We start from the raw sequence: 14,095 nt of genomic DNA, 5'->3' as shown, positions 1-14,095 counted from the left end.
GTTCTCCACTGTTTGTTTCTATAAAAACATTAAATACATTTTCCAAAGAAAGTTTCTATGATTTGAAATACAATATGAAAAACAAAAAGCCTTTCAACAGTTTCTCTATAATGTGTCCACTTAATGATACACCTATTTTTTAAAAATTTGAATTACTAGAAAAAACTACTTAAACTTTATAGATATTTTTATATTCATGGGTAAGAATTATACAAATAATATATAAATATCTACAAAATAATACAGATTTTAGTTTTCCAGTCCTCATTTTAACATTCTATTTCTAAATTGCCATGAGCCAAAGATTTGGCTTGGAATATATCCCAATCTTCAACCACAAGGAGGTTCACCAAGTTATTTTGCACTATTGATGTACACCATTGTATGATTTATAAACATAAGTTTAATATTAATACTTCTATTATACAACATTAAAACCTAATTGTTTTTAAGATTTTGATAATAAAGAGGGTCAAAAAGGAGTAAATAATGCCAAAATTCAGTGAAGAATAAAAATAAATGATTAATGCGTTAGATAATTCAAAGAATCCCAATTTCTGTTGTGTAGTCTTCTCCCTTCTACAGGAATACTCAATATATGTAGTCATGAAAAGTACACCACTTTTGCAAAGTGCACCCAGAATCTTTCTATTCACTAACTCAGTGCCACCACCTAGATTTTGATATGGATTTAAAAGTTTACTTTTCATGGCAGATCAATTTTTTTGTGTGTGTGTGAGGAAGATCAGCCCTGAGCTAACATCCATGCTAATCCTCCTCTTTTTGCTGAGGAAGACCGGCTCTGAGCTAACATCTATTGCCAATCCTCCTCCTTTTTTTCCCTTTTTCTCCCCAAAGACCCAGTAGATAGTTGTATGTCATAGTTGCACATCCTTCTAGTTGCTGTATGTGGGACGCGGCCTCAGCATGGCCAGAGAAGCAGTGCGTCGGTGCAAGCCCAGGATCCGAACCCAGGCCTCCAGTAGTGGAGCGTGCACACTTAACCGCTAAGCCACGGGGCCGGCCCCCGGATAAATATTTTTTGAACTCTCACTGAGAACAGAATGCACTTTATTTCCACATGTTGACTCTTCTCATTGTCTATTGGAATTTGTTTTCATTATAAAGAATATAACTGCAAACAAAGTGGACAAGGTATTTTTCTTGCCAAGGACATTTTTTATATACTGAGTGGTTCTTTGACATAAGAAGCTTACCATGACACACCAAATGTTCATGGGGTAGGGTGCAAAAGTTAGTCAGATAAGGCAAAGAATGAGGATGAGAAATTTAGTTATGAGGGTTTAGTGCAGTCATTAGAAATGCCTCTTCCTCCCAGACTGGTTTGTCTTGCTCAGTAAATACTGTTTTCTTCCAACATCCCTTTTCCCAGTTGTCACTTAAAATAATAATGAAAGAATTTTTTAAATAAAAATAATATACTTACAATAAATGAAATCTTGTCACCACATGGGGGGGAAAAGGTGCTGATATTTTCCTGGGCATAGACTATGCTCATTGAATATGGCACCAAACCTACTTCCGGCAGTGAATCCCTCTTATCAGCAGTTAGGACAATTATTTTACTTAAATGGAAAATCCCATTACCATTCTTCTTACCATTCTTAACAGACAGAAAGCTCTTTCCAATACTACTAATCACACTGGAGAAAGGTTATAAACTTGCTTTAATACTGTGGTCTATGGCCAGTTGCCATAGTCCTCCTACAAAAACTCGGTATTGATGTTTCTCAGGACATGTTGGCCCTTGCCCTATTTGAATTCATGCAAATCTAGAATAAAATCCAGCTGTCCAATTTCTATTTCTTGAGTTGCTTCTCAAGAAAGTGTGAAATCAAAAACCAAATTTAAAATATGGAGCTCTTCAATTTGCTTGAAAAATGACAACTAGATAGTCTTAAATAAGTTTCTTTTACTTCCTCTTATATTAATATTTAATGTTAAATAGTATACCAACCAAATAGCCAGTTAAGAAACAGCAGAAAATTCTCACATTTCTTAAAAATAGAGACCTTAAAAAATTCTCATTAATGACTTTTTAAATTGTAATACCTATATTTGGTAAGAGTGCAGTGAAATAGACATTCACATGTACTGCTGCAGGTGGCATAAACTGCTACCACCTTTTGGAAAAGGCAATTTGACAATATATATCAAAACCTTAACATACCTGACCCTTTGATTCAGAAATTTGACTTTTAGGAATTTAATCTAGTGAAATGTATAATTAAAGAAATGAACAAACATGTATACAAGGGTGTTTTTTATAGCATTATTTGTAATACAGGAAAACTGGAAACAACATTAAGTACACAATAGCTGGGACTGGTTACTAAAATGATAGGCAATTCATATAATAGATTACCATACAGCTATCAAGAACTATCCCATTTGAAATAAGTATAGACAAGCAAAGAAATAAAATGTTAACAGTTGTTATCTCTCCGTGGTTTCCAGGTGACTTTTACTTTCTTTACTCCTTTCTGTGTTTTCCAAATTTCATCCAGTGTACATCTTTACTTTTAAAAAGGAGTTAAAAATTCATTTACCAGTAGTAGTATGGAGGAGAGTTTTTTTTTTTTTAAACTACAGTTCAGTACAAATGAAATTTAATCTGTTTACTATGGTTGTAAGTTCCAAACATTTGCACCTCTTTTTGTCTCCCATATATATTAAAACATGGAAAGAGCCAAAAGAGGCATGTCCTTCAAGTTCCCCTTTCTTTCCAAAAGAAATTTCCCCAAATAAGACCACATATCCTCAATTTATTAGACACTTTTGTGTAATTTCTCTTCATAATTATAATTAGTTCTTTTGAAGTTTATCTGTGTTTGATCTCCCTCTTCACTGTGCCAGTAGGGACACACCTTCCATCTTTAAATTCCACCGATCTTCCCCCTTCTCTTCCCCCCTCCCGCTCCTCCTATGTTCTGGAGAGTGTGTATAAATGCTCTGTTCTTCACAGTTTTCATTATTCAGAAGGTGGCATATAAAATAGTTACATAATGCAAGCTATATTTATATTCATAAAATCATTAATCAGAAAGTTCTCATTGCAACAATTTCCAAACAACGTGTGTAACCAGCAACTGCAGTGCCGGGTACGCTACAACGCAACACAATTCATTAAGGGCTCTCAGCCGGTTGAATCTCTGATATTCCAGCAGCCTCAGTACCACCTCAGGAGCTAATGCAGAGGCTACCTCTCTCTGGAGAGTGGTGTTCCACCTTTCTGGGACAGAAGTCAGCAGCCACATTCCCCATGAGCTTCCCAAGAGAAGGGAGTGGAGGAGTGGGGGAGGTAGAACAGGTTGCCAAACTCACTTAGGCACACTCCGCATAGACTAACCCATGAAATTAAAGGGCAGGAGGTCACCCAAACCAACTTTACAAGCGCTCAGAATTCTGATGCGAATTACACAAGGGCAGGCTTCCTGTGACACCGAGGCCACGACAAAAGGTCTTGAAGGCGTCTGTTTTGGGTTCGCCATCTTTCCTTCCCTCTCCCCCATCAACTTCTATTCCTTTTCTTGGCCCTCTCCTTTCCCCATTTTCTATGTCTTTCGCCCAGCACTGACACTAGAGGCATTAACCATTGCCAGCCCGTGAACTAAATCTGTATTTGTTAGCCGGACCTCTCCTCGCGCCAAGGAAAGCATCTATGCTTGGGTCCCTTGAAGGGTAATATTCCTGTGCTGACAAGTCATCTCAAAAAGCCTTCTCAGAGCTATGCAAATAAAGAGAACCTTCAAGTGACAAGGTGCAGCGGGAGCTCAGGTAGAGGACCCTGACCGCATCGCACCAGAATGTAACTCTCAGGGAGTGGAACCGCTGGAGATGGTGAGAGAGAAGGGTGGTTGAACGACGCCCAAGCCAAGCAAACAGACGCGCAAGCGCTTGGCTCGCAGCGCGTCTCCCGTGGCCGCATCACAGCGCCTGCGCACAGAATCCGAGGCGGGGAGAGGAGCGGAGGGGCCCCGGGGCCTAGCGCTCCCACCGCCTCAGCTCCCCTCAGCCTGCGAGCCCCGCCTCCTCCAGCTGCTCGCCTTCCCAAACAACCGGGTGCGCCGCCAGCGCTCTCCGTCCATTGGCCCTTGGCCTTTTCCGTTTCCGCCCAGCCCTCCACAGTCCACCAATCAGCTTGTGCGTTTGGGTAAGAGGCCTCCTCCGAGGCCGTCGCTTCGGCTCTTTTGCCTCCTCCGGCTGCTGCCTCCGCTGCTGCCTCCTCCTTCCCCACCTCCTCCGTCAGGCGGGCGTCTGCGGGGGCCCGAGGGGCGGCGGCGGTGGCGGCGGCGGCGGCGGTGGCGGCGGCGGCGGCAGCAGCAGCGACATGGAGCCAGGCGCCGGCGGCAGAAGCGCTGCTCGCGGGCAGGGGGCCGGGCCCCCGACCACTCCGCCGCCCCGGGAGCAGGAGCGGAAGCTGGAGCAGGAGAAGCTCTCCGGGGTAGTGAAGAGCGTCCACCGGCGGCTCCGCAAGAAGTACCGGGAAGGTAAACAGCGAGCGGAGCCGGGGGGGGGGAGGGGAGGCCTCGTCGCCCCCAGCCCCTTGTCACCGCTCCCCCCCCCCGCAGGGGCAACCATTACAACCTGAAGGAGCTGCACGTCAGCCGCTGCCGCTCTCCCAGGCCCGGACGCCCCCTTCTTGGTCGAGTTCTCCGTCGGCGTCAGGCGCGCTCCTCCGCCCCCTTTTCTTCGAGGGCCGTTCAGCAGAGTTGCAGGCCTGTGGAGGAGCTGAGTCCCCACCCCCGCCCCTCCCCTGTCCCCAGTCGGGGTGCTGAGATTGTTGTCGCCACACTCACAAACACACCCCCGCCGAGGAGGTGGAGAGACGTGGAGGTAAAACACGGAGGCAGGTAAAATGCGTTTGAGAAAGACGGCCTGAGGGCAGCCCGCGCTGCCCCTCGCCACCTCGCGTGTGACCGGCCTGTTTGATGTGCTGCCCGGTCGGACCCCTTCCCTCGGACCTCGTTCCTGCGGGTTGAGCCTGGCCGTCCCGGGGCGTCCTCGCTTGTCTCCCAGGGCTACGAAGTCAGCAGGCCTTTTAGCTGACTGGACTTCACCTTGTTAAAAGGGGGAGGGCTCCATCCATGTCCCCACCTCACCCCCCCCATTCTTCAAAAGCTGGGTCTGAGTGGCAATGTAAGCGGGGGAGGAAGAGATCTGGGGCAGGTTCTTAAAGTACTGTTTAGCTTTGCAGAGTCTGTGTAGCTACCAAGCCTCCTAAGCACCCAGTTGCCAGTGAAGCCGGCCATCGCTGGGGACTCCTCCTATGCAAGATCTTAAGCAAAGGAAGAAGCCTTACAAGCTTTTGCTTGTGCCTGAGGAGTGTTTATGGTTGGGGTCTACAGTTATCCTTGGTATTTTTAATTACAGGCTTATTTACAGAGCTATTTTATGAGACACTGATGGTGAAAATTCCCAGTTTTTTTATATGCTCAGAAGAAATTTCCTCTAAATATCAAAATGAGGGATAACTTTCAGCTTGCTCTTGCTTTAGTTTAATTGCAAAGTGAAAAGTCAGCAGTGTTCTAGTATTAGTCTTATGCTTAGTTAATTTAGGATTAGAAGCAAAATTATGACAGGGAACAGACATGTAAGATCATGTTACTTTTGATTTACAAATACTTTTCTGTTACTCTAGAAGATTAAAACTATCTTTTGTTCCTTTGAATGTAGTGGATGTGTTTCATTTTTCAAACTTTAAATCCAAAGTTTTCCTCCCTTGGCAACTCAGGCCTTGCTTTTTAAATAGCTGCTTAAATAGTCATCCTCAAAGACGGCCTGTAGTTATTAATAGGTAGCAATAGAAAGAGACTTATCGGGTATAAAGATGTTGAAATTTGTGTTTTAGAAGAATGCTTTAAACCCCAGCCCGCAATTTATTCAATAAAATGAATAGTTACCGTAGCAACCATTGCATCATTCTTGATTTTCAGAGAATGCATTCATGTAATGGCATTCACTGTAGATTTTCATGTTGTTTGGAGAAATGAGGAAATAAATGAACACACTTTCCTTTAATTTATCATGCTATTTTGTACAAATTTAAGCAAGTACCCTTTTAAAGAAAAAAATGACTAGCATATAATTCAGTTGCCATTTTTATCTTTTTATAATAATTCAGTGTTCATTTATTCATAAATGAATAGGTTCCACTTAAATTAACACACTACTAATGTGTCATCACGTCTTCAAGTGCTGTTTACACACGCTTAGTTCTCACATGTTGAAACATGTCTTTAAGCCTGAATGTTAACCAAGGGAACACTTGTGTATAATGAGAATTGGTAGTTGGAAGTTACCAGAGCTAGAATAGATAACATGTAGTTCATAAGTGAATGATCTACTGTGCTTCTGGGCAGGTAAAGTCCTGGCAGTCTGTAAACATTTGAATGAGACTGTTCTTGAGGCATTTTAATGCTCTGAATTCCACCAGTGATCTAGACTTCTCTAGGCTTTATTCCAATGATGAACAAAGCCTCATCAGTGAACTAGCAAAGTAAAAGATCCTAACGAGCATGCCCTTTCTACCGTTATTTCTGACGTGTAGGTCAAATCTTAGTTGTGATTTGACAAAATCTGTAAAAAAAAAAGTCTGATTATGCACATAATAATCACAAATATTTTTTAGTGTTTTCCTTTGAGGTCTTAGTATTGTGATACTGATGGTCCCCAGTCTGTGAACATATTTTACAAGTTCATTTGCAAGTCAGCGTTGGTCATAAAATAATATAAATGGTGCTTAGGTGCTAGGTCAGGTTACAAAGGCCTATTTAATCAGTAACATACCTGAACGGTAATACCAATAACTATGGAAACTACTACCCTCCTGTTATAACAATATTCCTATCAGAAAATACAGTGAAAGTTCCAGCTTAGAATCTTGGAGTGTTAAACTAGAAGAAGCCTTAGCATTTATCAGTGATTCCCAAACGTACTGATCAGTAGACTCATCTGGATGCCTTTTAGAAAATACCTCCTTAATTACACCTCAGATGTACAGTTTCAGAATCCCTATCATTGGAGCCTGGAAATTTGTCAGCCAGATTTTGGAGTGGTAACTAAACTAGTTGCTACCTTTTACGCACAGGTGAGCCAAAATATTAAATCCCAAAAATATTATTCAATAAAATGAGTAGTTTTTTCCCAAAAATATTAAAATAACCTGCTTGAAGTTTGGCTAGTTCATCATTAGCACTGTACATGTTTTAGGGGAATAATAGTTTTTTTCTTCCCACTTCCAAGCCTAAGCGTGACTGCATATGTTGGTAGAATGGGAGAGGAAATGGGAAGCAGGAAGTAGCTCTAGAATTTGTGTTAGGTGAAAGGATATAAATTGGTGGGAATGGGTAATCCATGGGATAGATATGATTAGCTGAGTTGGGGCTATGTGAGGTATGGGTTTTTGGGTAGAGATGGCAGGGAAGAAATAAGTTGGAGTAGAGTGAAGAAGGAGGCACAACATTCGCTGGTTAGTAAAGACAGTAGTGAGAACTGGATAATGAGTATAGAGTTGAATAATATCATTTTCCCTTCCCTTATCTCTGGTAGTGGAATTGAAAATGAAGCAGGAATAAGAAGGAAAATACGATTTTTCTGCAGTAGAAAAAAATTTTATGTAGTAGAAAAAAATTTCTCTTGACCCTTCCCAATCGATTTGTTCAACTGATGCTTGTTGATGGTGATGAGCAGGCGTGGGGTAGAGGGTAGTGAATAGGATGTCAAGACTAGCAGGTAGGTTTAATATGGTCTTTTCTTTTATTGCTTTTCCCTTCTCTACTTCATTTTACTGCCTGTCCTTATGTCACTACTTGGAGAGCCTTTGCTGATTTGTATAAGAGTAAAGTGAGAATTGGAGATAAAAGTCTGTTCCGGGCAGTTCTGATATCTGAAGTAGTTATCAAGAGGAAATGGTAGGGAAATGTCTAGCAGTGGTGATGAGAAGGTGTGTTTCTGGTATCATCCATGTATAGGTAAGGGACAGCCTTTTGGACTGAGCTTATATAAATGGAAATATGCTTGTAGATATAGGTGTTTTCTGTCTTTGCTATACACAATTTTTAAAATATGATCTCCATGTAAACCAAAAATATTTTAAATATATCATAAGAGTTGTAGACAGTTTTTTAGTAAGAAACAACTAGTTTTGCTTTCCAAACATGAACTTCATTGTTTAATCAGATCTACCTGATAAGTACATATCTAATTGAGGATTGAAGTAGAACCATGTTTATTTTTAGTTGTCTTTGTTTGATTTTTTCCCATAACCATAGTCGCATAATCCCATTCCTATAGTGATTGTTATTATGCTTGGCATCTCTTTTTCCAAATTTAATTCATGTAAAAATTCCAAGAATATGTAAAGACTGCAGCTGTTAGAAATAAAAGTATGATCTCCATTCCATTTAGTTTTGATTTTTTAACCTATTTTGTGAATGTTTTTACTTTAGCAGATTTCATCAGTTTATTCAGTTGCTGAATTTTCTTGTTCTATATGCCGAAACAGATTAAAACAGTTCACATAAACCCATGCAGCTTACAAAGCAATCAGAGAAAAATAAACATACATATTAACCTGTTAACAGTGGTATTCTCAAGGTCATGAGATTATAGGTGATCCTTATTATACTTTTCTACATTAAAAATAATGTTAGTCGCAATGATAATATTATAAAAGTAGTTAAAATAAACAAGACAGATTACTGATAGTGAAGTAGAAAAGGAGAACACAGGATAGGTTGGTTCTGTAGAATAAATCCAGAAAAAAATTGTGTTACGAAGATTAACAATTGTGAGCTGCATTTCATAAGTCAATGACTAAATAGCCTAAAAGTTTAGATGTTTAATTAGTATTGATTATTCAAATTCTTCTTCATAGTTTGAGGCAAAGGGTGAGCCAGAATAGGAGTTTAGGATAAGCTGAAAAATACATTTGTGGTTGATTATTCTTTAGCAAACACCTAAAACAAGAAAATTGTAGGGAGATGGGAAGAATCTAAATTAGAAATAATTTTAAACTAAAACCAAAAGGTCTAAAAATTAAAGAATGAGTGTAATGTTAGTGTTTTTCCTGAAACAAAGTTTTGAAATTGTTTTTAAAGTTAAGATAATAGACTATCTGTTTTTAATTGAAATTTCCTAGATTTTTTTTTTTCCTTCCATGGCCTTCAGCACTACTTTAAAATACTGACCCGGTGGCGTGGTGGTTAAGTTCATATGCTCCAGCTTCGGTGGCCTGAGGTTTGCGGGTTTGGATCCTGGGCGCGGACCTGTGCACCACTTATCAAGCCGTGCTGTGGCAGGCGTCCCACATATAAAATAGAGCAAGATGGGCTTTTAGCTCAGGACCAATCTTACACACACACACACACACCCCCCCAACTCGATGACCCCAGGAAACTTTGAGCAGGTTCTCTTTGTTTTCCCTTTATTTCAAGTGAGGTTTTACTCTGTTTTCTTTACTTGTTCTTCCCAGTCACAATCATTCTGATATAGAATCAGAAAGTGCTGCTTTTTGTGATAGAATCTTTGTTCAATCAGCAAAATAAGTAAGGTGAAGACTGTCCACAGAAAGGCTTGTTAACTTTGCCCTAGAAGAGTTTGAACTGCTATTCTAGTGGGGAAAAAAATGAAGAGAGTTTAATAATCAGTAACGCTAAAAGATAAAGGTAACATTGGCTGATAAACAGTGAGGGACACATAGTATGTTAGCTACTTGATTTTGTTATTTTTAGTCATCTTTGTAGTAAGGTATCTTTTTAGGGATTTTTTTATGTTTCAAAAGATACAGTAAAATTCAAAAGTATTGGTGTAGATCCTTTGATATTTTTGTGGAAAAAAAATATATAACAAATGGATCTTATCCTTGGTTCCACATTTGTATCATCTGTGGAACTTTTTGGAACACAGGCATCTGTATTATTTAAAAGCTCCATGGATTATACAGTGGACAAAGGGGTTGAGGAACACTGAGCTAAAGTACTATAGATTTGAGAAGGAAGGAATCTAGAAGAAAGGAGATCAGGTAGGAGACTCTTACACTAATCTGGTTTAGAGTTAATAGCTTAAATAACAGTGATCGCGAAATTAGAGAAAGATAAATCAAAGACGATTTGAAGGTCAGAGTGAGCAGTTTTAGTGAAAGTAAAGAGGAAGAGTCAAGGATGATGCCAAGATTTCTTGCCTAGGAAAATATAAGTAGCCATTTCCATCCAGTTTGTTGGGATGGGGGTAGGGAGAACAGAGTAGACAGGCAGGTTGGCTTGTCATACGATGGTGGTAATGATTTAGTTTGGAATGTATCCCTTGCAAGTGTAGGATTGGAAGCCCTCCCTGTGGAAGTTGAAGCTTTGAGGGCAGATGAACTGACCATTGGTGTGATAAGAATGTGTAACTAAGGATAGATCCTTGGAAGACACCACTTGTGTCCACAATATTATGTAAGTGCTCCTCTTTCTACCTTATGCTCCCGTAGCACAATTTTGCTTGCCTTTATTGTATTTATCACTTACCAGTTCACTTGTCTGTCTTTCCCACTAAACTTAGTTCCTTGAGTAGAACTCTGCCTTTTATCTTTGTATCCCTCATACCTAGCACTGTGCCTTGTAGATTTAAGGGACACACACACACACAAAAAGAAGCTAATACAGATATTTCCAGATAGTTGAGTCTAATCTTTTTATGTTAATAACTTTTAAATTTTAACTTTTGGATACAAATCTTTTGTAATTAGTTTATGGTCATATCTTTTTTGTGTGTGGTGATGATTGTACCATTTTATGTATATATATATATTTATTATTTTTTTATTGAGGTAACATTGGTTTATAACATATAAATTTCAGGTGTGTATCATTATATTTCGATTTCTGTGTAGATTGCATCATGTTCACCACCCAAAGACTAATTACCGTCCATCACCATACACATGTGCGAATCACCCCTTTTGCCCTCCTCTCTCCTCCCTTCCCCTCTAGTAACCACCAATGCAATCTCTGTCTCTGTGTGTTTGTTGTTGTTTTTATCTTCTATTTATGAGTGATATCATATGGTATTTGATGTTCTCCCTCTGACTTATTTCACTTAGCGTAATACCCTCAAGGTCCATCCATGTTGTTGCAAATGGCTGGATTTCATCTTTTTTTAATGGCTGAGTGGTATTCCACTGTGTATGTATAACACATCTTCTTTATCCATTTGTCCTTTGATGGGTGCTTAGGTTGTTTCCAAATCGTGGCTATTGTGAATAATGCCACAGTGAACATAGGAGTGCATATATCTTCACGCATTCGTGTTTTCATATTCTTTGGATAAATACCCAGCAGTGGAATAACTGGATCGTATGATAGTTATGTTCTTAATTTTTCGAGGAATCTCCGTACTGTTTTCCATAGTGACTGCACCAGTTTGCACTCCCACCAGCGGTGTATGAGAGTTCCCTTTTCTCCACATCCTCTCCAACACTTGTTATTTCTTTTCTTGTTAATTGTAGCCATTCTGACAGGTGGTCATATCTTCTTAAATTGAGTATGTTAGATTAATTTTATCCTTTTAAAAGTGGCCCAAATTATCATTATGAACATCATTCTGTTTTTCTGTAAATAAAATAGTAGAGAATATAGATATTGTAAAGTGCCTTGTCCTTAACATTCTATAAATGTTTGTTGAATCAACTTGCCTTATCTTACTGTATACTGTGAATTCTATTTCTCCTCTTCTTATCTGCTACTCCCCCTTCCCTAAACATTGGTTCCCACATACCAGTGTCAGCCAGAGTTTAAAAAAAAAAAAGTTTTGTCCAGAGAAAAATGAGAACTAATAAGGATATTGTAATAGTGATATGTGTGTTTCTGTGTGTGTTGGTATTAGAAGATGGTAATAGTTTCGTGTATATGTGTATATTTACTTATATACTGTAACTTGACAGATAAAAATTTTGCAACCCCAGTATCAGTCTCCTAAATTTTGGAGGTGAAATTTGTACCAGTTGCAAAATCCAGGCATCTGAGAACCACTGATCTAAACTGTACTAATTTATTGTGCTTAAAGTGTAGATATACTGATGCCCATTGCAAGGGTTATTTTAGAATAGATGACTAGTCCCCATGCCTTTAGAGAGGCATCTAACTATCCCCTATTCTCATTTATACAGAAATTCCTCTACTTACCTAGAAACTCCTATTCCCATTTATACATGATTTAAGTCGCAGAAGGTTGTTTATAAGTCCTTTGTTTACACTAAATAAGTGATCTGTGTGGTCATACACATATTGGTAAAATTGTTTCACAGGGGAATAACAGATTTCGATGCCACTGATTCTGACTTTTCTTGATTGTTTCAGAGAGCTTTACATTTTGGGTTAGCTATTTTTATCATAAATATGTTTGTAATAAAAGAGTGCTTCAAACATGGAAGATACACCATGGGCTAAGTTGTGTTTGTAGATACTAAGTTTTATCCATGCAGTGTTTTGTTTTTAATTAAATTTGACTCTTGAGGTTGCCCCAAGCTTCATTGCTCTGTATATTATTTCACCAAGCATTTGAGTTTACAACCTTGCCATAAACCCGTGGTTTTGAGCCATGGCTGCACAGTGGATTCATTTGAGGAGCATTAAAATAAATGACCAGTTCCCACTCCAGACCAATTAAATGAAACTTCTGGGTGATTCCAGTGTGCAGCCAGAATTGAAACCACTGCCAGAAACCTCACAAATAATTCAGTTGCAGAGACTAAATAACTGCATTTGACGGACAAAAGATCACTTGTTTGTGACTAGTAAAGTCAGTGTACTTTGCTCTAGTGCAAAGCTTTGTTCGTGTTCATGAAAGTTCGTAAATTAAAAACTTACAAAGAGAGGCAAGGTGGTATAGTGGTTAGGAGCATGGACTTTGGCACTTGACTGTCAGGTTTGATGTGTACCCTTGAGAAGGTGACTTAATCTCTGTGCTTCAGTTTCCTTATCTGTAAAATAAAATATCTGCCTCAATGGTTGGCATTAGAATTAAATGAGTTAATATTTGTAGAGTACTTAAAACAGTATCTGGCACAGAGGAAGCATTAAGTTTGTTAAATACATAATTTAAAAAATAATAGAGGTGTATCTGTAGCTGTACTGCCTGGATGAATTTAAGGTATAACATTGACAGAATTTCTACCCAGACTGTTCTGTAAGTCTCTTTCTTCTCCAGTATTAGAATGGCTGTAATTTTTTTTTTTTTTGCCCCCTTCTTATATTTCTCAGTTTTTATATGAAAGGTCTGACCTTTTTAGCACATTACAATATTGTTTTTTTTTTCCCTCATTAGAGAAATGACTAGTCACAGCCTGTTGGGTGTAAGATGCAGGTTTTCAGGTGCTTCCTTTGTTTGAGTCTCAGGAGCTGCTTCAACACCAAACACCTTGGATGTTTTGTCCCACCTTTAGGTGTGTCCCTATATCAGGAGCTCAAGAATGCTGAGAAGGCCGGTCTGTGTGTGGCTTAACTATGTTCGTGAGACAGTCTGGTTCTGAACACTTTGTTTTAATATCTTGGAATGGCTGCTGCTGAACTTGTTTCTACTGGGTCATGAGTTTCTCTGCTTATTACCTCATACTAGAGGAAACAACCTTTAAAGGTTCTTTGAACTTGAGTTTGGTAATCTGGTCATGTATAGATAATGCATCTTACAGCCCATATTTGGTTATATACCTAAGTAAAAATCAAATAAATTGTTAGTTCTGAATTTGTAAAAGTGTAAGACTTGTTTGTGATACTCAAAGTAAATCTTTTTGTTTAAGAGAATTTGGTGACCCTCAAATTTAATGAAATACAGTTTTTATTTTGTAACTTTTACTATGCTGATGACATATTTTTTAAAATGGAATTTATTGAGGTGCAATTTATGTACAATAAACCAGACCCATTTAAAGTGTATAATTTAATGGGTTTTGCAAGATGTATACACCTCTGAAAATATTACCACAATCAAGATACAGAACATTTCTATTGCCCCCAAAATTTCCTTGTGCTCCTTTGCAGTCACTCTCTCTCTCTCTACCCTTGGTCCCACCAATCTCTTGTCACTGTGGATC

The 14,095-nt window shown here is 39.1% G+C and overlaps 1 protein-coding gene across 3 annotated transcripts in view; it reads left to right on the top strand.

Moving 5' to 3' along the window:
* The first annotated feature begins 4,173 nt into the window (after nt 1-4,173).
* The window catches only part of BMT2 (base methyltransferase of 25S rRNA 2 homolog), a 129,603-nt gene continuing 119,681 nt past the window's right edge, over nt 4,174-14,095 (top strand). The window contains exon 1 of one of the 3 annotated variants that reach the window (XM_058528622.1): nt 4,174-4,511. In XM_058528622.1, coding sequence (XP_058384605.1) covers nt 4,352-4,511 — 160 coding nt within the window. In that variant the 5' untranslated portion in view covers nt 4,174-4,351. The remainder of the gene's footprint in view (nt 4,512-14,095) is intronic. The other 2 variants (XM_058528604.1, XM_058528609.1) reach the window with 2 other exon arrangements.

This window comes from Diceros bicornis, chromosome 3 (assembly GCF_020826845.1).
Source record: "Diceros bicornis minor isolate mBicDic1 chromosome 3, mDicBic1.mat.cur, whole genome shotgun sequence".
Classification (NCBI taxonomy): Eukaryota; Metazoa; Chordata; class Mammalia; order Perissodactyla; family Rhinocerotidae; genus Diceros; species Diceros bicornis.
Note: the sequence above shows the minus strand (reverse complement) of the source record. Positions and strands in the feature narration are given on the sequence as shown.